Source organism: Hevea brasiliensis, chromosome 17, assembly GCF_030052815.1.
Source record: "Hevea brasiliensis isolate MT/VB/25A 57/8 chromosome 17, ASM3005281v1, whole genome shotgun sequence".
NCBI lineage: Eukaryota > Viridiplantae > Streptophyta > Magnoliopsida > Malpighiales > Euphorbiaceae > Hevea > Hevea brasiliensis.
The window spans coordinates 40,240,420-40,265,431 of record NC_079509.1 but is presented as its reverse complement, the minus strand read 5'-3'; the positions used below and the strand labels follow the sequence as shown (position 1 = coordinate 40,265,431).

The following is a 25,012-nucleotide window of genomic DNA, read 5'->3' as shown; positions in this document are numbered from 1 at the left end:
AGTATGAGTTATCTCAAGAAGATTCCGATTTTTTTTTTCAGCCACGCCATTTTGGGATGGGGTATCAACACAGGAAAACTGATGAAGAATGCCATTTTTTGTCATATAAGACTGAAATCGTGCTGAAAAATATTCTTTGGCATTGTCACTTCTTAATATGCGCACAGAAATATTAATTTGAGTTTTGATTTCATTACAAAAGGCACAAAAGATAGAAAACAACTAAGAACGATTCTTCATTAAATATAACCATGTAACACGAGTAATTTTCAACAAAAGTAACAAAATAATGAAATCCAGTTTTAGAAGTAACAGAACAAGGACCCCAAACATCGGAATGAACTAACTCAAAAGGGGATGAAGCTCGTTTATTGACTCTAGACACAGAAGGCAAACGATGATGTTTTGCAAACTGACACAACTCACATTCTAGTACTGATAAAGACTGAAACTGAGGACACAGCTTCTTCATGGTAGACAAAGAAGGATGGCTCAATCTACAATGAGCTATAAGAGGTGTTAAGGTACTGGAGCAAATAAGCGACCGCGGTGCATATTTTCCAGAATGTAGAGGCCACCTGACTCACGTCCTCTTCCAATAATTTGTTTTGTCATAAGATCCTGAAACAAACACTGGTCAGAGAAAAAGGAAACAGAATAATTTAAGGTAAGAGTAAGTTTACTAACAGAAAGTAGATTAAAAGAGAATTTTGGTAGATACAAAACAAATGACAAAGAAATTGACGAAGTCGAGTTCGCAGTTCCAGAACCCATGACACAAGAAGTAGAACCATCAGTTAAAGTAACAGTAGAGGAAGTGAGATTAGAGTGAAAAGCAGATAGAAGACTAGAATTACCTGTCATGTGATCTGTCGCACCAGAATCAATAACCCATTTGGATGAGGAAGACACAAGGCATGTAGTGGATTTACCTGACTCAGCGATTGCAGTGACAGGGGAATTAGTAGGCTTTAGAGATGCCTGATACTGGGAAAATTGTGCAAAATCCTCTGCAGATACCAAAACAGTTTTCTCAGAGGAAGATACTGTAGAACCATGTTTGCCATCTGTGATCGCTGATTTTTCCTCTGAAGTTGCGGACAATTATATTTTGTACGGCCAGGCTCATGGCAATAATAACAAATGACTCATCTTGAGTCTTGATTAGAACTAGCCTCCCTATTATGCTGATTACCTCTGTTGTCTGTAATTCCTCTTCTATTTCCTCTTCTATTACCCTGTTGTCCATTTGGATTACGGCTAATAAGAGCACTACTGGCAGGCTGTGAAGATTGAGTACTCTCTGTACGAAGGACCCGTGTGAACGTTTCATGCAAACAGGAAATCTCAGAACTGGATAGAATATGAGATTTAGCAGTCTCATACTCTTAAGGAAGGCCTGCAAGAAAACTCATAATAGCCAGTTGCTCCTGTTGGGCATGCTGAACTTTCACATCAGGAGTAAAAGGCAACAATACATTAAGTTCCTCATATACTCGTCTAAAATCCATAAAATAAGCCGTGAGAGACTTATCTTCTTTCTCAGCACGGTAGAATGCGTTACAAACATCATAAGTACGGGAGATATTCCCTTTACCAGAATACAGAAAACCTAAGTAATCCATTAATTCCTTAACAAATTCACAGTAATTAATTAAACTAATTACCTCACTGTGAATCGAGTTCAGAAGCTGCAAAAACAACCGAGCATCCTCCCTTAGCCAAGTTTGCCGTGTATCATCAGTAGGTGGGTCTTTAGTAAGGTGATCATCCTTACGCAAATAGACCCTAACAGTCTTACTCCACTCAAGGTAATTTGTTCCATGAAGCTTGTGTTTCGTGATTGTAGTCATCACCGGAATCACATCAAAAATAACATTCTTATTGTCTGCCATTTGTTGAGACAAAGAAAACTAATTGAAACGCTAATTCAAAGTGCTTATAGCTGCAAAATAACCAAAAATCACAAATCAAGCAAATACCGAAATAGGATCTGAGAGCCAAACCTTAAAAGTCCTTTAATAGTGTACTGGATCAGGCAACAGCACATAGTGGTGGAATAAGGGGGTTGAAGCCGTCGATACTGATCGGAGTCGAAATGGCCGGCGGATGCGCCTCCACCCACCGGCGAGTAAAGAAACGCCGAGAACTTGAGTTGGGCTCATGAGCCTCACGTGCTTGAATTCTAGCAATCGGATTAGAGGGGACGGCCGGTCGGCGGTCAAGGTCTCTCATGAGCTGGGTGGTGAGAACAAATAGTCACCCTAGATAGATGACCTAGGGTAACAGTGGGTTTCAGTCCAAAAACAGACGGGAAAAAAATTCCAGATTTAGATTCCTTAATGAACCTGCTCTGATACCATGTAGAAAGAGATGATTCTCCTTGATTTCAATTAATCTGTACATGGGTATATTTATACAATTAATTCTTATAATTGTGTTCTACTAATTAGGAAGAAATTCTAAATAAGAAATCCTAAATAGGAATACAGAATATACAGAGAAATAATATAGTGATTGACTTTCCATAACAGAAAATAAGGGTGTTGAAAATAAATAAAGGGTCTTTGGGGTTGAAATTCTAATAAAGGAATAATATGGAAAGTTAGTAGAGTTAGCTAGGAATTAGTTAGAGAATGGCGGAAACAGTTACTGGATAGATTTAAAGTTGTATAAATAACAACTATTGTAACTAAAGAAACTATTCCAAAATATTATCAATGAAATCCTTATTCTTTTCTTCCTAAATTCCATTCTAACCCTTCTTCTCTCTTTTTCTATTCGTTCTTTCCTTCCTCTCTCGATTTTCTATCTAATTTCAAATCTTTCTGTGATGGAGAATTTGGTTACATAACAGTTGGTATCAGAGCCTGGTTCTGAGGTGGGATTGCTTCCAAATCTTCTCATTACAGTTGCAACTATAGGCAGATAAATGGGAGTCTCCTCAATTCCAGGGTTTTCCTTCTATTCTTCGTCATCTTGTTCTTGTTCTTGTTCTTCTGTTCTATCTTCTTCCTTTCTCAATAGCTTCTTTCTTTTTTCCCTGAGATTTCTTCCCTTTATTTCCTCTAATTCTTCTTCCTTCTTCCCTAGAATTTCTTTCCTTCTTTCCCTTTATTTCCTTTTTAGTAGATCTTGTTTCTTCTTCTTTATTTCTTGAAATGCTTGAATCAAAATTCTTTCTTCTTTTATTAATTTATGGTTCTTTCTTCTATTTTTCTTCTTTAATTTTTCACTCTCTGTACTTCAAGAAACCTTTTTGTTGAAATTCTTGAAATTTTTCTATCAAGAATCAATATAACAAATATCTTTTTGCTTCTTCTCTTTTCTCTAATTCGTCCTTTTAATTCTATTTCTCTTTTCAACTAATCTCTCTCTCAGATTATCTTTTAGATTTTCATTCCACTTCTTTGTGTCAAACCTCTATTGTAGGTCTATTTCAGTTGACATCTTGTAGAGATATCAAGAAAATATTTGATTCTTTCCTCTCAATTTCCCTTTTTTTGTTCTCTATTTTCCCTTCTGATTTTTTTGTTCTCCTGCACTTGGGATTTTTTATTTTCTTTTCCCTTATTTCTGTTAGTTTTTCTCTTCAAGAATTGTTAAGGGTATCCATGGAACTACAACCTTGGCAAGAAAAGATCTTGTTGGATTTGCTTGAAGGTCTCAAGAGAATACAAGAAAAGTTGCAGAGCACATCTGAGAAGCTTGACTTAAGTAAATAGAAAATTGATGAAGATTACCTTCTTGGAAATTCAAACAAGCCAAATGAAGACTAAGATGGCTTAAGTGAAGTTTCCCATAAGAATGACAAGGGCACGACTAAGATGGTGCAAGATTTTCTTGCTAATATGCCTAGTGCAAGTGAGGACTTTGAGGAGGAGAATGGTGGAGATGTGGAACTGAAATTTCTTGGAATAGTGGCAGTGAAATGGGATTTGATTAAAAAAGAAGAGAAGGGGTTTTGATGTTAAGAAGAAGAATAACCTTGTTGATGTGACAATTTTTCATGGTGATGGGGAAGAGGAAGAGGTTGATATTATAGGTAATGGAGAGGAGATTGTCCCAGAGCAATCAAATTCAATGGCAAAATGAAGACATGGTTGATGGTGATGCTATTTTTCCATTGACATCGAATGGTACCTCATGCAAGAAAATATTTGATGCTGGAATAGTGAATGAAGCTTCCAATTTGATTTGTGATTCGTATAAAAATGCTGAAGAAATATCTAATTTGTCTTTCTCGAAGGAAAGTGTTCTAGTAATGCATATGATTCTCATATTTTCTATGTCAATGTTATTAATATTAAAGTTGGGAGGGAATGGTTCTAGCAGGGTACTAATAGGATTCCTATAGTTTCTATTCCCAGAGATACTGATATGAACCTGCCTAACTCCACCTCAAAACCTAGCTCACAATGAAAGGTTTGTAAACTCATATATATAACACTGAAGGCCTCTCGCAGAATCGATGTGGGACGCATCATTCCCGACCCCTCTAGATTGCACGTTTTCGTGAAGCAATCGGAGTCATGACTAGTTCACCTTGATCTCTCCCGAAGAACGTCAGGGAACCTTTGTACATGGCTCACCAACCCATACAGAGTGAGGCTTTGATATCAAATGATATGAACTTGCCTAACTCCACCTCAAAAGCTAGCTCACAAGGGGAGGTTTGCAATCTCATATATATAAAACCCAAAACCTCCTTGCAGAACTGATGTGGGATGCTTCAGATACTCTTGCTCTTGGTATTCAACAACTCATTAATCGGCACTATCAAGTGTTTGTGGAACAAAAATTTGAAGAGAAAATTTTAGGGACCATAAGTATGCTTCTCGTCCTGAGACTGTTTTGATTAAAGGAGGAAACATGGAAATTTTTGAAGAAGAAAAGTATTGGGATCTTGGTAGTATTTTATTTGAGCTGAGATCATGTAATCATATGAAACTCAAAGAGAATGAGTTTGAAATGAAGAGAAGACAGAACAAAATGTGTTTTTGGAGATATTGCAATCATTTACTACTCAAAGAGAATGAGTTTGAAATAAGGAGAAGGTAAAGGAAGAAAATAAGGTCTTGTTGTAGTCCTTTGTTTATTAAAGGACTTTCCAGTTTTAGTATGCAAGATATTAGTTTTGAACATCAAAATTCATTATAGGTCCTAGTAGTAGTATGTGGTCTATAATTGTAATATGTTTTTGCTGATTGTTGTTCCTTTCTTCATTCTTGAGGACGAGAATGATTTCAAGAAGTGGGGAATGTTATGACTTAAGGGGAATAAGGGTGTTAAACATAAATAGAGGGTCTTTGGGGTTGAAATTGTAATAAAGGAATAGAGTTAGCTAGGAATTAGTTAGAAAATGGCAAGAACCGTTACTAGGTAGATCTAAAGCTGTATAAATAACAACTTTTGTAACTAAAGAAGCTATTCAAGAGTATTGTCAATGAAATCCCCATTCTTGTCTTCCTAAATTCCATTCTTTCTGTCTTCTTCTCTCTTTTTCTATTCCTTCTTCCCTTTCTCTCTTTATTTCCTCTCTAATTTCTATTCTTTCTGTGATGGAGAATCTGGTTACATAACACTTTTCTCCAACCGAGCGAGAATTATGCAGTTCAGGAAGACTAAATTTAGGGATTTTTTTTATTTAATCTTTTATTGTAAAATTAAGAAGATTTTATAATATTTGTAGTATTTTTGTTATTTGGGAATTCTGTTCTTATCAACATTATTATTAGAAAGTAGTATTTTTGTTATTTAGAAAATTTGTTTTGTTTAATTTTTCTAATTAGAATTGGAATTAGGGTTCCTAATCCTAATGTGATTAGGGATGCAAAACTCTACAAAAGGGTATAGGATCTTTACATATTCAAAGATTTTATTTTGATCATTGACTATTGATTTTGAGCAAATAAATTGAGAATTTGTTTCTCAACCTAAATCCCCAAATACCTATGGTTCTACATCAGTGATTGGCAGTAGTTTTGTCTAATCAAGTTTATAAAAATTATTAGGTTGTGCAAGTAGCAATTTGAATTGTGGAAATAGAGCCTCTTTAAGCTAATTGGACTTGATTGCTACAAAAGTTCATCAAAAGGTTGATCATGCAATATATTATATGACCAATATGTTTTAGCCATGTGTGTCGATGCTGGAATTGCATAACAGGGATCTGAAGCCATTAACGTGTGTGTGTGTGCATGTGTGTAATTTATATGTAGATCAACTGAATGGTATTATGGTATGCACCTAGAAATGTAATTCTTCTGTTGGTTGAATTATTCACAAGTTTAAATCAACTGTTTGATAGGTGACAATGACTGCCCTGGGGGAATTATTCCAAGCTGCACGTGATATAATGAATTGGCTTGGTGATTGTGCAAAGGTGAACCTTTGTGTGATTCTGTCACATGCTGAAATCAAACCAAACAAGTCAGCATTGTGAATATCGAACATTTGATTGAGATGTGTTTTTTGGCTATGAAACTATTGCAGGTTATTGCTTTAGAAGATCAGCCTGTGCGGTGGACAACTCCTCTAGGTCTTCCTGTTGTGCAACCATACTATAAGAGTGAACGACATCTTGTGAGTTTCACATCTTGTGTTGTGGGTCTAGTTTACATCTGATGCAGCTTTCTGTCTTAATAAATCTAAATCCTCAACATCCTATTGTGACAACTGCCTTGCATTCATGTTCTTAATATTAGTTTATATTCCATTTTTTTAGATTAAAGTCTAGTATCTGCGCAAGGGATGGTGCATTTTGTCGCAGTATCAGTGGTAATGGAAAATTGAGATAGTTGATACATATTGTAACAGCTAGGATTTTTGGTCATGATACTGTAACAGGAAATCCGTTAAGGATCCTACATCACTGCACACTGCACCGAGGAAAAGCTTAGTTGTGATAAAACTAGTGAATTTGAATTGGGTATTGGTGAGTTAACTTCCTTCAAAAAGCCTAGAAATTTTCTGGCATTACTGTTAGTTTTCTCTTGCAGATGAAATGACCTGAATAGTGAAGCTCCATGATTACTTTTACCTGAAATATTCCCACTCTTCCTATGTTTGAGGTTGAGGGATTTAGGATGGTCATTAATACTTCATATCACATAGAGAGAGAGAGAGAGAGATTCTCCTTTTTACTTCTTTTACATCTCCTGATGAGGAAACTGGTTGCTGATGCCAATTATATTTGACATAAAGTTACACTGCCTGGTTTTCCAGTCTGCACCTTTATATCTCATGGCAATCTACTAACTAAACTTAGTTTTGCAGATACGAACTTCACTTCAGGTTTTGGCCCTGCAGCGGGAGGGTAACTCGGTAAAGTTGCTCCATTGTTTGGCTCTCAGCTTCTTCTTCTTTTTTTTTTTTTGGTTTTTCCCCAAGCACTTGCCAACAAAATTGTAATGTGAATGACAGGTCGAGGTTAGGAAACAGAGAACTGCATTCCCTCCAAATTTTGTTCACTCGCTTGATGGTTCACACATGATGATGACTGCTGTAGCATGCAGAGATGCTGATTTGCGTTTTGCAGGTTTGTCTTCTGATACACTGGGAACACATACATGAGTCTGAGTTTGAAAGGAAGCAGAAAAAAATGCCTTTCTGAAGCATAAAAAATTCAGAACTGTTTGTTTACATTGTTTTTTCATTCTTTCTAATCATATGGTTCATCTTTTTTGTTAATTGCAAATGAACTGAAGAAATCCTAAGTGTCTTCTTTTTGTTTTTCTTTTTTAAGTTATCAAAGCTTTGCTTAGTCAAACCACAATCAATTTAACTCATTGATTTATGTTGCCTGAGGTTACTAAACATTTTGTCGTTTGAGTCTCATTTCTATGGGCTCATGTCATTTTGGGTTGGTTTTCATGAGAAGTTTCATTGTGTGCTAATAAATTTGATATGCTTCAAACAACCAGAGGAGATGGTAAATTCTTCATTTCTCTGGCAGCAAGCCCGTTTACCTGTAAAAGTTAATTTCCTTAAAACTTTTTGCATCTCATCATTACTGAAGGTCAGATTGCCTGGCAGAGTACCCAGCAATACTGATTAGGGTATTAAAAAACAGACATATTGGTTGCTACACCGTGGAATTGAAGGAATGAAAGCGTGAATAAAGGGCATTAGAACCTTAAATTTCAAAAATTATTTCTAAGGTTACATGCACCATACCAAGTATCTTATGATCCTAATCAATTTCCAATGCCCAATTGCATACCAAAACATATTTTAGCATGGATGAAAATTTCATTTGCCATTAAAGATTATGAATTAACATTTAATTCAATTAAACCTTAACTAAAAGAGGGATTTTTAGGTACTAACTTCTTGATGCACAATTGAAACATCTTAGGATGTTCTTAGGACCTCAAATGTAGTCGTTCTAGTTTGTCCACCACAAGCACACACCAAAGATGCAATGACAGCCCCTAGATTGGCTTCTCAAGCCTTATCAACCAATTCTGAGATAGGGTTTATGCTCTGTGAAGGTTGTATGAATGTATTGGGTGTTAGAAACACTTTCTAATAATTTTAATTCAAGAGGAAATCAAAGTTTTTCCCTTTGAATCAATTGAGAAATTGAAGAGGAGAAGAGAACTCCATGTTGCCGTCCAACATGAGAGAAAAGAGAGGAGTGGCTGATTTTTCTTTATAACATTTCTTTATATACTTAGGTCAAACCCTAATTCCCTTGCCACATGTCATCACAAGTTCCCATCTTCTTGTTATTTGATTTAATCCTATGAAGTCAAATGTCAAGCTCCATTTAAATCATGACATGTGGTCTTCCATCATAGGAAGACAAGTGGCAAGTTCATATGGTGCTATGTGTCACCATTTTATGGTGCCACATCACCATCTTATGGTGCCACGTCACCATGTGAAAAGACCAATTTGCCCTTACTTTTTAATTTGAGTTCTCAACCCAAAATTATAATTTCTCCTCTTTAAATTAATTTATATCAAATATAAATTAATTAATTAATTTATCACAATTAAATTCATATTTAATCAAATTAAATATAAATTTAATTTATACTATACATCCAATAACCTAGATTTGGTTTCAAGTCATACTAGGGACTTTGCAATCTTATTGCAAATCAAACATATTTAATTAATTAATTAAATTCTTTAATTAATCAATTAAATTACATTTAAATGGTGATTAGCTTGTGTAGATGTGTGACTTATTAGGCTCATTACTTATTGACAACAAGAAATGATATTAACTCTTAATATCATTAGAACTCTTTCTTATCGTAAATGATTTCTCTAAATCATTTCAGGCATCTCATAGACCATGATTGACACCTAGCATAGTATGCCATGGCCACCCAATCAGTAATAAGGAATACCTTAAATGAACCTTTAATCATATGTTACCATGCACTAGAATCTCTATGTTACAAAATCTCGATTCGTGCTGGAGTCACGGTTAATGTCAAACCCTATTTGCTATGAACATTATGTTCTCTTTTAATTACAGTTCTTCATTAATTAGATTTATGACTAAATCTGTCTGTCCTGGCCAGGAACTTGAAACATCAAGAACAATTAAATAAATATAGGATTTTATCCCTGTTTATTGAGGGTAACGGATTCCATCTTGATTAACACCTATCTCCATATATAACTAGTAGGAGCCAACACATGCCCATATACCTATACACAGTACAAGTATGAAAACAGTATCAAACTCAAACCACCTATATACAAGATAACTGTGTTATCTCAGGTCTAAAGATTATATGTGCTGATATGATATATGACAATGCATTGACAAGAGTAAACTCCATGTGCTTGTCATATGCGTCAATGGTTTGGTCTACTTGTCATGTATAAGTGCCTATCATGTTTGTTATGTGGCATGAGACTCACCACTCCATCTTATTTATATCTCATATAAATATCTTGAGAACAAACATGATTACAATCTTTCTAGATAAGTCATGTCCTTTGTGAAGTATCCTCGATTGTGAACTAATTTATGATACTTTATGTTAAAAATACTGTCACTCATATTTTTAACAACTTAAGAATAGAATTTCTAACAAAATATCAATGAACCTTTTCTATTACACATAAATATATTATGTAAACGATAAATATATTATGTAAACGGAAAAGTGAAATTGCCTTTTATTAATAAAATATGTACAAGATACATACAAAATGATATGCTCTAGGGCATACTACTAATAATCTCCCACTAGCATTAGAGCCACTCATTACAATATTTTAAACCCATCTTCTCAAGATGTCGGTCTAACTGAGTTTGTGACATGGGCATTGTGAATGGATCAATTGGATTTTCGGCTAATGCTATTTTTTGCATGACTACATCGCCTCGCTTAACTATCTCTCTGATAATGTGGTAGCGCCTTTCTATGTGTTTTGGATTTCTAGTGAGACCAGGGTTCCTTAGACTGTATGACTGCTCCATTGTTGTCATAGTAGAGAAGAACTGCTGACTCAATGAAAGGAACTTGCAAGTTCTGTCATGAACTTCTTTGTCCAAACAGTCTCTTTTGCAGCATCTGATGTAGCAATGTACTCGGCCTTTGTAGTAGAATCAGCAGTCGTACTCTGTTTGGAACTCTTCTAACTGGCTACACCTCCATTACAAATAAACACAAACCCGGAGGTAGACTTTCTATCATCGATGTCTGATAGAAAATCAGAATCAGTATAATCATCAAATTGCAAGTCACTATCTCCATAAATCAAGAATAAATCCTTAGTTCTTCTCAAGTACTTAAGGATATTCTTGATAGCTCTCCAGTGTTCCAAACCTGGATTGGATTGAAACCTGCTAATCAAACTAACAGCATATGCGATATCCAGCCTAGTATACAACATTGCATACATTAAACTTCCAATAGCCGAAGCATATGAAATCCTAGCCATTTTATCTCTTTCTTCTGGTGTCTTTGGAGACATCTCTTTAGAAAAGTGGATACCAAATCTTATTGGTAACAATCCTCTCTTAGAATCAAGCATGTTAAACCTCTTTAACATCTTTTCCAAGCATAGACTTTGTGATAAATCAATTATTCTTTTCTTTCTATCTCTATATATGCGAATTCCAAGAATATAGGTTGCCTTCCCTAAGTCTTTTATGGAGAATGTATTTGACAACCATACCTTGACAGTTGTCAACATACCTATATCATTACGTATCAAAAGAATGTCATCCACATATAAGACAAGTGACAACACTATCACTAACCTTCTTATATACACATGGTTCATCCATATTTTTTATAAAACTAAATGACTTAATGGCTTCATCAAAACGGATGTTCCAACTCCTCAAAACTTGTTTTAACCCATAAATGGATCGCTTTAGCTTGCACACCTTGGAACTATCTTGGGATTCAAAACCCTTAGGTTGTTCTATGAAAATGTTTTCATCAATGTATCCATTGAGAAAAGCTGTTTTAATATCCATCTGCCTAGTCTCATAATCATAGTATGCAGCTATTGCTAATAGAATCCTAATTGATTTAAGCATGGCAACAGGCGAGAAAGTCTCCTCATAATCGATTTCTTGCCTTTGGTGAAACCCTTTCGCTACTAGCCTTACTTTAGAGGTCTCTACCTTTCCATCAGAACCAATTTTCTTCTTGAAAACCCATTTATTCCTTATAGGTACAATACCTTCAGGTGGGTCAACAAGGTCCCAAACTTAGTTCTTATACATGGAATTAATTTCGAATTTCATAGCTTCAATCCATTTTGAAGAATCTATATCTGATATAGCTTCTTCATAGGTAAGAGGATCATCTCCATGATCTATTTCTTCATGAGTAAACAACTCTTATTCATCTTCATGAAGAAAACCATATCTCACTGATGGGTGAGATATCCTGGTCGATCTGCGAGGAATTACTGTAGATGTTTCATCAATAGGTGTAGGTTGACTAGATGGATCTATATCCATTTGATCTGTTGGTTGGTCAGAATTCTTCAATTCTAACTCTATTTGCCTTCCTTTGCCGCCTTCCTTTGCTGCCTTGTTGAATAAACTGTTGTTCAAGAAATATGGCATCTCTGATTATCACAACCTTTTGTGATGTAGGTAAATAAAAATAATATCAAAAACTTTCTTTTGGATATCCAACAAATCGACCTTTTTCTGATTTGGCTTCCAATTTATCAGTGTTCAGCTTTTTAATATAAGTTGGACAACCCCTAATCTTAACATGCTTAAAATTCAGTTTTCTGCCATGCCATATCTCATAAGGTGTGGAAGAAACTGATTTCGATGGAATTCTATTCAGAATATGCAAAGCTGATTCTAATGCAAATCCCCAAAAGGAGACTAGCATATCAGTATAACTCATCATATTGCGTACCATATCTAATAGGGTACGATTTCTCCTTTCAAACACACCATTTAGTTGTGGTGTTCCTGGAGTAGTCAGTCGGAAGACAACGCCATGCTCTTTCAAGTATTCATCAAATTCAGTACTTAAGTATTCACCTCCACGATCTGATCGAAGAGTTTTAATACTTTTTCTTGTTTGATTTTCTACTTCACATTTAAATTCTTTGAACTTTTCAAAGGATTCATGTTTGTATTTCATTAAATACAAATACCCAAACTTTAATTTATCATCAGTAAAGGTAATAAAGTAATGAAAACCGCTTCTAGTCATTTTCTTAAATGCACCACATACATCACTATGTATCAATTCTAAAATATTTTCAGCTCTTAACCCTTGTCCAACAAAAGGTGATTTAGTCATTTTGCTTTTAAGGTAGGATTCACAAGTTGAAGTAGGTTCAGAACCCAATGAGGATAAAATCCCCATTTTCTCCAGCTTTGCAATCCTATCTTCTGCAACATGACCTAATCTTAAGTGCCAAATATATTTTGAACTTGAGTTGATTTTCATTATGGCATTACATTCATTTAGATTGCTTGCGTTAGATTTGTATTTAACATTATTATCTAAATAATAAAGTCCGTCATGCATATAACCCGAGCCAACATATTTATTTCTAAAATAAATATTGCAAACATCATTTGTGAATAGAAATTCATAGCCATTTCTAGTCAAACTAGATATAAAAATGATGTTCTTAAAAGCATCAGATACATAAAAAACATTATTTAAATACAAAACATGTCCACATATGTATAAAGATTTAGATCCTATGACTAAAGCTTCAACAGTTGAGCCATTACCAACCAGGAGTCTAATATCTCGTGACTGCAAGCTGTTACTATTTGCTAGTTCCTGCATATCATAAGTAATGTGAGAACGAGCACCAGTATCTAAAACCCAAGCTGTAGATGAACTATGAGTATCATCAGAATCTAAATAACAAGACACAGACATACTTTCTGAAGATCTATCCTTTTTGTCCTTCAGAGAAGCAAGATACTCTGGGCAGTTTTTTTTCCAGTGCCCATTCTTCTAGCAGTGAAAACACTTTCCCTTGCCTTTGTCAGTTTCGGTCTTGCCCTTCTGTTTGGCTATTTTCTTGGAAGGTCCAGGAATTTGAGGTTTCTTATTCTTATTGCCCTTCTTCTTTTTAGACTTTCCAACAGAAGAAGAAGATGCAATCAAAGCCACCTCTTTTCCTTTATTGCCTAGTATGTTCTTTTGGGCAATAACCAGCATGTTAAGCAACCCAGCCAAAGTACACTCTTATTTTGTCATATGGAAATTTGTCACAAAATTCCCAAATGACTCAGGCAGGGACTGAAGGATCAGATCCGTCTGTAGTTGGAAATCCATGTGAAAATCAAGATGTTCCAGCTGCTCAATAAGCCGAATCATCTTGTGGACATGATCTTCTACATTCTGTCCCTTAGACATCCTATGAGGAATAGCTGTTTAGATATCTCATACCTAGCATTCTTGCTGTGCTCACCATACAACTCTTGCAAGGGAAGGAGGATTTCACTTGCATTCTGTATATTTTCATACTGCTTTTGTAACTCATTAGTCATAGAAGCAAGTATATAACATTTGGCTTTCATATCATGCTCCTTCCACTTGTCCAAAGTGTCTAGTTCCTCTTGAGTGGCCTCTGGAGGTAAGGGACTAGGAGCCTTTGAGTCTAAAATATATCCAATACGTTCTAGGTTAAGGACAAGTTTTAAATTTCAGAGCCAATCAGAAAGATTAGGTCTTGTCAACCTATTGTGATCAAGTATGCTCGCAAGGATATTAGATGTTGGTGGTTGTTGTGTGCTCATTATTATTAGAAAAATTAACTGCAGAAAATAACTAGATTAATTAATAAATGTATCAAGTAATTAACTAAAATAATTATGGTCTTTTAATCAAATTGGTCCTCCCACTATGTTATATGGTAGTTAGTGTTGGGCACTGAAAGAGTCGTATGCGTCTAAGATAAGAGTTGCAGAGATGAGAATGTTAAGGTGGATGAGTGGCCATACTAGACTAGATAAAGTCCTTAATGAGAGTATTAGAGAAAAGGTAGGAGTGGTGCCAATTGAAGATAAGTTGAGAGAAGGGAGATTGAGGTGGTTTGATCATGTGAAGCGTAGACATATGGAGGCTCTAGTTAGACAAGTAGAGTACATTAGGTTAGAGGATAGAAAGAAAAAAAGGGGTATACCTAAATTGACTTGGAGGAGAGTAGTACAACATGACCTAGAAGCATTACACATTTCTGAGGATTTAACCTAAAATCGTTTAGAGTGGAGAAAGCGAATTCATGTAGCCGACTCCAAATTTTTGGGATAAAGGCTGAGTTGAGTTGAGTTGAGTTGGTCCTCCCACTAACTTGGCGAATCCTACACTTCCAAAGTAGGAAACGAAAATCCTAATTGGATGGATTTCTAGTGGGGAATTGAATTCTTATAGAATTATTGGTCATCCTCAGACACATCCATTATTGGAATTACAATAAACTATACATGAGCAACTCCTTGCCCATCACATCTCATGTGAGGTTCAATAATTTATTTAGCCCCTAATGCTCAAAATCTCAGGCACATCCATTATTGATTTATTTTGCATTAGTTAAGTTGATCCTATTGAGCCAGTAAACATGCAAATAATTTTAATGTCCTCAGGCAAATTCATTATTGGCCACCAACTATTTACATATTTACAACATCTTATGCTTAACAATTATTCTTAAGAAAATCTCTTAAATAAATGCATCACATGCAAGTATTTAAAATTTGTTGAAATAATTGCCTCAATGGAGGACTATGATATAATCAATTTAATTATACTAAGTTCCAACTTAATTATTTGTTTGGAAGATTTTATGGTCGACTTAATTACTATTATGGTATCACTTTGCACATTATCCAATTAGCGTGCATATATCATATACTTGCATGCATTCACATACATCTTATGCATATATGGATAAACAAATAATATGGTATGATTATGGACTTTCTAAGGGATTCAATTTCTAAGCCACTAAGAATTGAATCAGGGCATTCCTTGGTGTATTTCATTCATTCATTTTACAAGAGTTGCTGAAAGAATACATAATCAACACTCGATCTTAATTTTCTCCCCTTTGGTCCCACCAATGCTCTTGACCTCCTTGATCTTCTTGCAATCCAATTACATTATAATCCTTGGCATACCAAGGCGAGTTTACAAGAATATGGATCTTAAAGTCCTCAAATAAATGAAATTACAACCTAAATTATTACAACATTTATAATACATGCCTTTAAAATAAAATTAATTATTTTACATCCTAAAGAAAAATAAAAGAAATAAATCCAATCACATTGGTCTTTTATTGTCCATGATCATCCATCATGCATATTAAAATTTAACAAGTAAATAAAATATACATACTAGAAATTAAATTGAATATCACATATTCAACCAAAATTAAATTTGAATCTTATTCAAATAATTCTAAATTTAGAAACCTTTTTCCAAATTTAATACTTTGAAAACAATTTTCAAAAATTCATTGTGTGATTAAAATTCTTAATTAAACAATTTAATTAGGTATGGACTTAATTATAGGCCTTAAAATACACAACAATTACATAATGGGCCCAAAAACTAAGCCCAAAATTCAAACACCCCTTGGGGCGTGTTTCTCATTCAAGCCGCCCCTCTTGAGCACCCAACCAGCTTTAGATCAATCCAAATTTGATCCAATCACACAATTAAACCTCATAAACATTCTTAATGGCAAATATAGTGGCTCTGATGCCAATTGAAGGAGTGGAAGCGTGAATAAAGGACATTAGAACATTGAATTTCAAAAATTATTTCTAAGGTTACATGCACCATACCAAGTGTCTTATGATTCTAATCAATTTTTAATGCCCAACTGCATACCAAAACATATTTTAGCATGCATTAAAATTTCATTTGCCATTAAAGATTATGAATTAACATTTAATTTAATTAAACCCTAACTAAAAGAGAGATTTTTAGGTACTAACCTCTTGATGAACAATTGAAGCCTCTTAGGATGTTGTTAGGACCCCAGATGTTGTCCCTCTAGTTTGTCCACCACAAGCACACACCAAAGATGCAATGACAGCTCCTAGATTGACTTCTCAAGCCTTGTCAACTAATTTTGAGATGGAGTTTATGCTCTGTGAAGGTTGTATGAATGTATTGGGTGTTAGAAACACTTTCTAATAATTTTAATTCAAGAGGAAATCAAAGTTTTTCTCTTTAAATCAATTGAGAAACTGAAGAGGAGAAGAGAACTCCATGTTGCCGACCAACATGAGAGAAAAGAGAGGAGTGGCTGATTTTTTATAACCTTTCTTTATGTACTTAGGTCAAACCCTAACTCCCTTGCCACATGTCATCACAAGATCCCATTTTATTATTATTTGATTTAATCTCGTGAAGTCAAGTGTCAAGCTCCATTTAAATCATGACAAGTGGTCTTCCATCATAGGAAGACAAGTGGCAAGATCATATGGTGCTATGTGTCACCATCTCATGGTGCCACGTCACTATGTGAAAAGACCAATTTGTCCTTATTTTTTAATTTGAGTTCTCAACCCAAAATTATAATTTCTCCTCTTTAAATCAATTTATATCAAATATAAATAAATTAATTAATTAATCTCCATTAATTAATTTCTCACAATTAAATTCATATTTAATCAATTAAATATAAATTTAATTTATACTATACATCCAATAACCTAGATTTAGTTTCAAGTAATGCTAGGGACTTTGCAATCTTATTGCAAATCAAACCTCTTTAATTAATTAATTAAACTCTTTAATTAATCAATTAAATCACATTTTAAATGGTGATTAGCTTGTGTAGATTTGTGACTTACTAGGCTCATTACTTATTGGCAATGAGAAATGATATTAACTCTTAATATCATTAGAACTCTTTCTTACCGTAAATGATTTCTCTAAATCATTTCAGGCATTTCATAGGCCATGGTTGACACCTAGCATAATATGCCATGGCCACCCAATTAGTAATAAGAAATACCTTAAATTAACTTTTAATCATATCTTACCATGCACTAGAATCTCTCCGTTACAAAATTCCAATTCGTGCTGGAGTCATGGTTTATGTCAAACTCCATTTGCTATGAATATTATGTTATCTTTTAATTTCAGTTCTTGATTAATTAGATTTTCTTGTCAAACTCTTTTCTGACTAAATCAGTCTGTCCTGGCCAGGAACTTGAAACATCAAGAACAATTAAATGAACATAGGATTTTATCCCTATTTAATTAGGGTAACGGATTCCATCTTGATCAATACCTATCTCTATCTATAACTAGTAGGAACCAACACATGCCCATATACCCATACACAATACAAGTATGAAAGCAGTATCAAACTTAAACCACCTATATACAAGATAACTGTGTTATCTCAGGTCTAAAGATTATATGCACTGATATGATATATGACAATGCATTGACAAGAGTAAACTCCATGTGTTTGTCATATGCGTCACTGGTTCGGCCTACTTATCATGTATAAGTGCCTATCATGTTTGTTATGTGGCATGAGACTCACCACTCCATCTTATTTATATCTCATATAAATACCTTGGGAACAAACATGATTACAATCTTTCTGGATAAGTCATGTCCTTTGTTAAGTATCCTCGATTGTGAACCAATTTATGATGCTTTGTGCTAGAAATACTCACTCATATTCTTAACAACTTAAGAATAGAATTTCTAACAAAATATCAATGGACATTTTCTATTACACATAAATATATTATGTAAACGGAAAAATGAAATTGCCTTTTATTAATAAAATATGTACAAGATACATGCAAAATGATATGCTCTAGGGTATACTACTATCAGGAATTTCAAGGCATTGACAAGTGATTGGGTGCTGCAAGACAGTGAATTTGGATTCTTAGAAATGTCACCTAACACTGGACTTTGGGTGTATCAGACTTACATAATGGTTATAACAGCTGTTACTGATATAAAGACCCAAAAATTACCAACTTTTTTCCCTACTGACAATCTTATTCTCATTTCTCATTTACCCAGGAGACGTAGAGAATGGATATTGTCAGACTCTAAATTCTAGTTTTAGCATCAAAATACTACTATGACACCAAAAAGACTTGATTAGTTCAGTTACCTGGATACTTCTGAAGTGTTACGCAAAAAATGTATTATTTTGGTACTTTTAGTTTTTTTTGTATTAAAAATACTACAGTTCTTAGATCTATTTGACTATTGCATGCTTAGTGAAATGCTTTTAACTTCTATTTGAGTCATCTTGTGATTATTTAAAATATTTATGATATCGCTAGATGATAGTCTGATACTGCAACTTGTACTGTTATTTTAACAGCCCTTATACGTTGCTGATAACATTGCTAAGTTAACATTGCTAAGTTCTGGAACGAAAGATACTATGGCACATCAGCTTGTTAGGTTATCTTGCTAGTACCGTCTGATACTAGGACTAATATTGTCATTTAAAACCCTGATACATGCTGTTAACTTTGCTAAGTTCTCCAATGAATGATATTATGGCACATTAGCTTGTTAGGTAATCTTGCTAGTCAGCCTTTGTACCCTGCACTTTGATTTCCTTGAACTTGGTGCATTTCACCATTAATGTCAGCCATAGTCTGTAACTTCTACGGTAAACGTCTTCAAAGTGTAGTATTTTGGATTAAATTTGACTGGCACAGTAATGTCATTATTTTGCTTCAGGTTTGTCTCGCACAAAAATGCTTTATTAGGACTGAGGTCCTCAGGAAAAAGAATCTATTGCAAGGCTATTTGCAGGCTCAAGGACAATAATTTTTCCATAATTTATTTTGTGCTCAATTATGCTGTTCTGGTTCTGTTGTGATATGTTTCAAGAGTTGGATAGTCAAATGTGACCATTGTTTTTACCTTATCTGATTCTGACGTCTTTAACAAATAATGAATCAATCCCTTCTGCAGGTGTGCATGACTCCTTCTGGACACATGCATGTGATGTGGATTTGATGAATCAAATTCTTAGGGAAAAGTTTGTGGAGCTGTATAGCATGCCAATACTTGAAAATGTGAGTGTATTTTGTTAACATGGCTTAAAAGAGATTTTTTTTTTTGGTCTTTGAAAGAAACAGTTTTCTCGACTTTTGCTAAAAGTAAATGATGGATCAAAACTAAAAACTACGGTATCGTTTGATCTACTTTCTGCATTTTTCACTTTCTGAAGGTGCTTTTAACAAAATTTGATTCTTGTATAGAACACAATAGTACAAAAGTATACATCATAAACTTACGAATTTCATTTCACATGGAAAAAGCAAGCAAATATAAAGAGAATTAACCTTTTACTTCTCACAAAATTGAAGTTTTTTGCATTTTAAAAATTGCTTTTATGCTATCTAATTAAACTATGCTTTTTTTTTCCTTTTGCTTTTTTGCTTCGAATTAGTTCCTTTTCTTATTTGCCCCTTCCAAATATGAATCCACTCATCTTTGAAAATGTTTTTACATTGATCTTGTTATTCAATTTTTTTTGACTTGTACAATAATTATTTACAGTTGCTAGAGAACTTCCAGACATCGTATCCCACATTGAAATTTCCTCCTCTCCCAGAGCGAGGCAACTTTGACTTGCAAGAAGTTCTCAGATCTCCATACTTTTTCAATTGATTCTCCAGCAAGCAACAACCTACCATAACTTAATCTGAAGCATCATTTCTTCCGTTTTCAGCCTATTAAAGGCCAAGAGTTCAATGAGAAATTAATCCAAGCATCAAGCTGACATTTGAAGTGGGAAACAGAAGCCTAAGGTTGCTTCTCCAAGAACACAGCTACCTGTTGCCTAGTTGCCTTTGGTATACCTGCAACCTTCAAGGCTTTCTTAAAAGACCATTTGTACATAGTAATCAGATTCAAGACACAGGACTGATTCTATCTGGGAGGATGAACAGCCCGGACTGATTCTATCTCGGAGGATGAACTGCCCAAATGATCTACTGAAGTACACAGTGAAGGAAACTCTACCTTCAGTTAGGTTATAAGATTGTTGATATCTCGTCCATGGAGTGATCTTCCGGAAACTAATCAGCAGAAAGAAATTCATAGATCAATTACTTTTCGAGATGAAGTATATTACACAATACATGCGGTGAAGTTTCTTTTCTTAATTTTTTGCCCCTCCCTTTGGCAAGCTCATCACTTGAAATCAGGCTACTTTTATTGCTGTTAATTGATGTAAGATCTTTTCTTTTCGCGCCCTCCTTTTTGTTATCATGTATCATCCTTCTGTATATGCTTATCGTGTCGGACGAGACAAGTACACTCTATGCCTATTAAATTGCTGACTGTACCATTTATAGAGCAAATAGCAAAAGTCAAACAAGTTGTTGCATCCGCAAAGGAAAATTCATATCTATTCTCCCCCTAAAATCCATATAATGGGCAAATGATCTATTGAATTTTTTTTTTTTTTCAAATTGTAATTGAAATTCGAAGTTAAGATTAATTGTCTTAAAAATAACTTTAGCATAGAATAAAATTATTTTTTTTTCTTATTATTAAATTTAACAATTGGATTGGGACCAAGGCAGCAAGCGGGAAAGTTTAATTGGAAAGAAATGAAAAGGGAAGGGAAAAAAAATACTATTTAATTTTTTTATTTTAAAAAAATTAAATAATTTTATTTTAAAAAATATATTAATTAGTCTCTTATCATCACACTCAATCTAAGACTAGAGCAACAAATAATTAAGTTTAATGGTAGCATTAATTATTAGAAAGACATCCCAATTCAAGGTAATAAACTCATTCAGCATAGTTCATTTAACATCTACTCATCTTTATAATGAAATAAATCATTATGTACTATTTATAGTCAAATTATTCAAGCTATTGAGTGCTTAAATTATCTTAACTTATCAATATGATTTCACGCATAATTAATTAGTTAGCTACTCTAACTAACCATATAGTCAACATCTATAACATAAACCAAAAGAAAAAGTGATAATCAATATAGAACTAATCTGGATTTTATTAAACTCAAATCAAAGTCTCATGGTAACAGTTTCCATGGCTTCAACTATCTTTGTGCTGAATTACAAAACTACTTACACATAACTAAGAAAATTAAACATAAACAAATTAATAAAATAAGAGAGAAAAGCACGTTGCCCCTTCCAGAAGTAATTTGAACAACTTGGATTTGATATTGATGATGATGCTCCACACTCCAAAGGATGTAGAAGTGCTCCACAGGCCAAAAGAAGAAGAAGAAGAAATCACACGAGTAACCAGATCAAGCAGTTGATATCTTTGAATGCACAAAGAGTGCATTTGGCCATTATGAATAGAAGAGAATTGAATTTTTCTAGATCTGTATTTTTAGACCCTTTTATAGAGAAAATATATTAACTGAGACTCCAGGTCTGATTTGGAAGTCCTAGTTGCATTCTGACTTAAAACTCTTTCAAGAATCCGAGTTAAAGTAGGAATACAAGTTAAAAGCAACTCTCCTTGTATAGATCTACCACTTTCATTGGTGTTTGAAGTTGGCTCTAGGAATTCTGCTTTTTTGGCCAAAGTGGGATGGTGTCTTTTATCTAGTGTTGGTGGTCTTTGAGCTGATATTTTGCGTGTAGTATTTTGACTTTTTATCTGGTATCAATGCATCGAGTATGAAGATTGGTGTGTTGATTATATAACAGGATATTGTCAAAAGTAGTGACCTCTTGTGCCAAGGTATATGTTGGGCTATTGCGAATGGAATGTTAGTTTCCTTTTAGGATGATGTTTGGGTGGAGGATGAACCTTTGAGGAATATGGTGTGTTGTGCCATTCCTAAGTAGTTGCGTCAATGTACAATTGACTAACTTTGGGGTAGTGATGGGTAGCAATGGGATGTGCTGCCTCCTTTATTGAATGCTATTATTTGTTTTAAACTTAAGGCATTTTCTTTGAGCATTAAACTTTAGGCTATGGATGAACTAGCATGGAAGTTACATCTTTGGGACTTTTTCCCAATCAAATTTGCTTATCGATTAGGTAGTGGTTTAGATAGCACATTGAGTGCGTAGTATGAGTTGGAAGAATTTGTGGAAGCTTCGGGTCTCTCAGTGGATTCAAATGTTTATATGGTTACTGTGTAAAGGTAAACTTATGACCAATTATGAAAGGTTTCGTAGGAAGATCACTAGATATCCTGGTTGTACTATTTGTGGTGATGGAATGGAATCTATTGCTCGTGCTATTAGAGATTATCCTTATGCTCATAATTTGTGGGCTAATGTTTAGGATAGTTATTCTTTACAACTGTTTAATACTTTGATGGTTGAGAATTGGTTTGTTAATTGTAAGACTTTTGGCAACCTTATGTGTAATAACCTTTATACAAGTCAGATTTTGGCCATTATGGCTAAGTGGGTTTAGAGGTGGAGGAACGGGAGAATATTCCAAAGGTGTGGAGTTTCCTATTTCTTCAAAATTAGTTATTTGAAAGAGTCAATTTTAGTAGAATGCTACAGCATGGGCTAGGTGTAAGAGCACAAATGTGGATATTGTTCCTTCCCCTATTTTACTTTCAATTTCTTAGGAAGTTTTGAGGGAAGGTTGGGTAAAATTAAATATGGATGGGGCTTCGAAAGGAAATCTTGGGCGTGGAGGAAGTGGTAGAGTGTTTTGGGATTAGTTTGGGCATTGGAAAGGTGGTTATATGGTTCCATTGGGCATTTGCACTTCGATGCAAGCAGAGTTTTAAGCTTTGTTGTAGGGTTTTACGATGGCATGGAATATGGGGTTCCAATGAGTTTGAGGTTGAGATGGATTCTTCTGCTTCGTTATCACTGGTGAGGGGTGGGGCCAGGTCTTATGTTCGTTTACATGGTCTTATCCTTTAATGTTAGAGCTAGTTACAACACCCATGGGAAGTTACACTTCGACATTGTTATAGAGAGGCCAATGGGTAGCTAATGTTCATGCCAATTTGGTTATTGGAGTTGGTATGGGGTTACATTTTTTGTAGCATCCTCTGTTAAGCATTATGTAGTGGCTTAGTGCTGATATTCTGGGCACATCTTGGTTGAGAGTTGTGAGGAGAATTGTTTAATTATTCTTGCTTGTTTTTCTAGGTATCCTTTCCCTTAGAATCCAAAAAAAGAAAAAAAAAGAAGAGAAAAATAAATGGTATAGGGATTAAATAGTTTACAAAACAAAAATACGAGATTAACAAATGTATTTTTTTAAAATAGAAGAATCAAATAATTAGTTTCACTAAGTAGAAGGATTAAATATTAATTTTTTTTCAAATTGGAAGTAATGGGTTGAATGTTAGTGTATCTACAATGCAGTTAATGTGCTGGTTGCAAGTGTGATCATGGTTTTTAGACTCGACAGGTCTAAGAATCGATGAAGGTAGATGGTTAAAGGTTTAAGGTTCAACTGAAGTTCGATTGAGGTTGAATTGAGCCAGAACATAAAATCCCATATAATAATGTTATTGATCTAATTCAAATCACTATATTCAATATTAATGTCCATATGTCATGTTCTACATCTTAATTAATTAAAATAAATAAATATAATTGTTTTCTATGGAAATCAATCTCGGCTCTCTCAAAGTTTACGGTTTGCATGGCATGCCAGATACTGAGCATATTTCCTAATTTGCCCTCTAACTTCTAAACCAAATGACTTTGGGAATTGACTCTACTGTATGCAACTTCGTCAATGTCACAAGTAATTGAAAGTAAGTGAACTAGAATTAAATGCTTTGATTGGTTGATTAAAAAGAAAATATAAGGCTTGAAATTAAATGTGAAAGTTTGAAAAATAGATGACAGATCATAAAAGTCTGTTGGAATCTGAGTTATTTGATTTAAGTTGTTTTGGGTGTTAGGGGCCATAAATGTTGCTCTGCTATTTATAGCTCTCCTTGCAGGTATTTGAAGCACTTGAAAGTATCTAAAAGCCACTTTTTCACTTTCTAGGGAGTTATCTGCCCATTATATGTAGCTTCTTTAAAATTCTTACAACCTCTAATAACTGCTTCTACCCATTATCTACCAACCACTCTTGATATTTATCTCTTTACCACTCATAATTATCTATCAATTTTTCTTCAAGCCTTTAATTAATTAAATAAATAAATGGAATAAAATTAATTAAATTAATTTTATAAAAAATTAATTTAATTAATCTTAGGCCTAAAAATAATTAATAAGCTAAAAATAATTATTTTTGTGCAAATTATTTCCCTCCACACATTGATTGGCCAGTTAGGCCATTCTAATGTGGAGATTAATTTTTCCTTGGCACCTAAGTTCTATTACTCCTCTGCTCTTTAATAATGTTAGCCAAAAGATTCTCACAAATTCGGTATCCCTTTTTTTGGGAATTCAAAATTTAAACAAATTCCTTGACATCTGGTTCCTTTGCTACAGATCCTACATTTAAGTATCAGCACCTGATGTAAGTACTTTTATCACTTTTGTGCTTGCTGGATGAATCTTGCTTTATTTTACATTATGTGCTTCCCTTGCAGGTTGTGTTGGAAATTGGTTAAATATTAAAAAACC

At 34.2% G+C, this 25,012-nt stretch overlaps 1 protein-coding gene across 1 annotated transcript in view; it reads left to right on the top strand.

Annotated features, from left to right (window-relative positions):
• The window catches only part of LOC110664024 (DNA-directed RNA polymerase 3B, chloroplastic), an 86,752-nt gene extending 80,176 nt beyond the window's left edge, over positions 1–6,576 (top strand). The window contains exons 18-19 of the mRNA XM_021823549.2: positions 6,311–6,385; positions 6,496–6,576. Of these exons, the coding sequence (XP_021679241.2) occupies positions 6,311–6,354 (44 nt within the window). The 3' untranslated portion in view covers positions 6,355–6,385; positions 6,496–6,576. The remainder of the gene's footprint in view (positions 1–6,310; positions 6,386–6,495) is intronic.
• Positions 6,577–25,012: the final 18,436 nt, after the last annotated feature.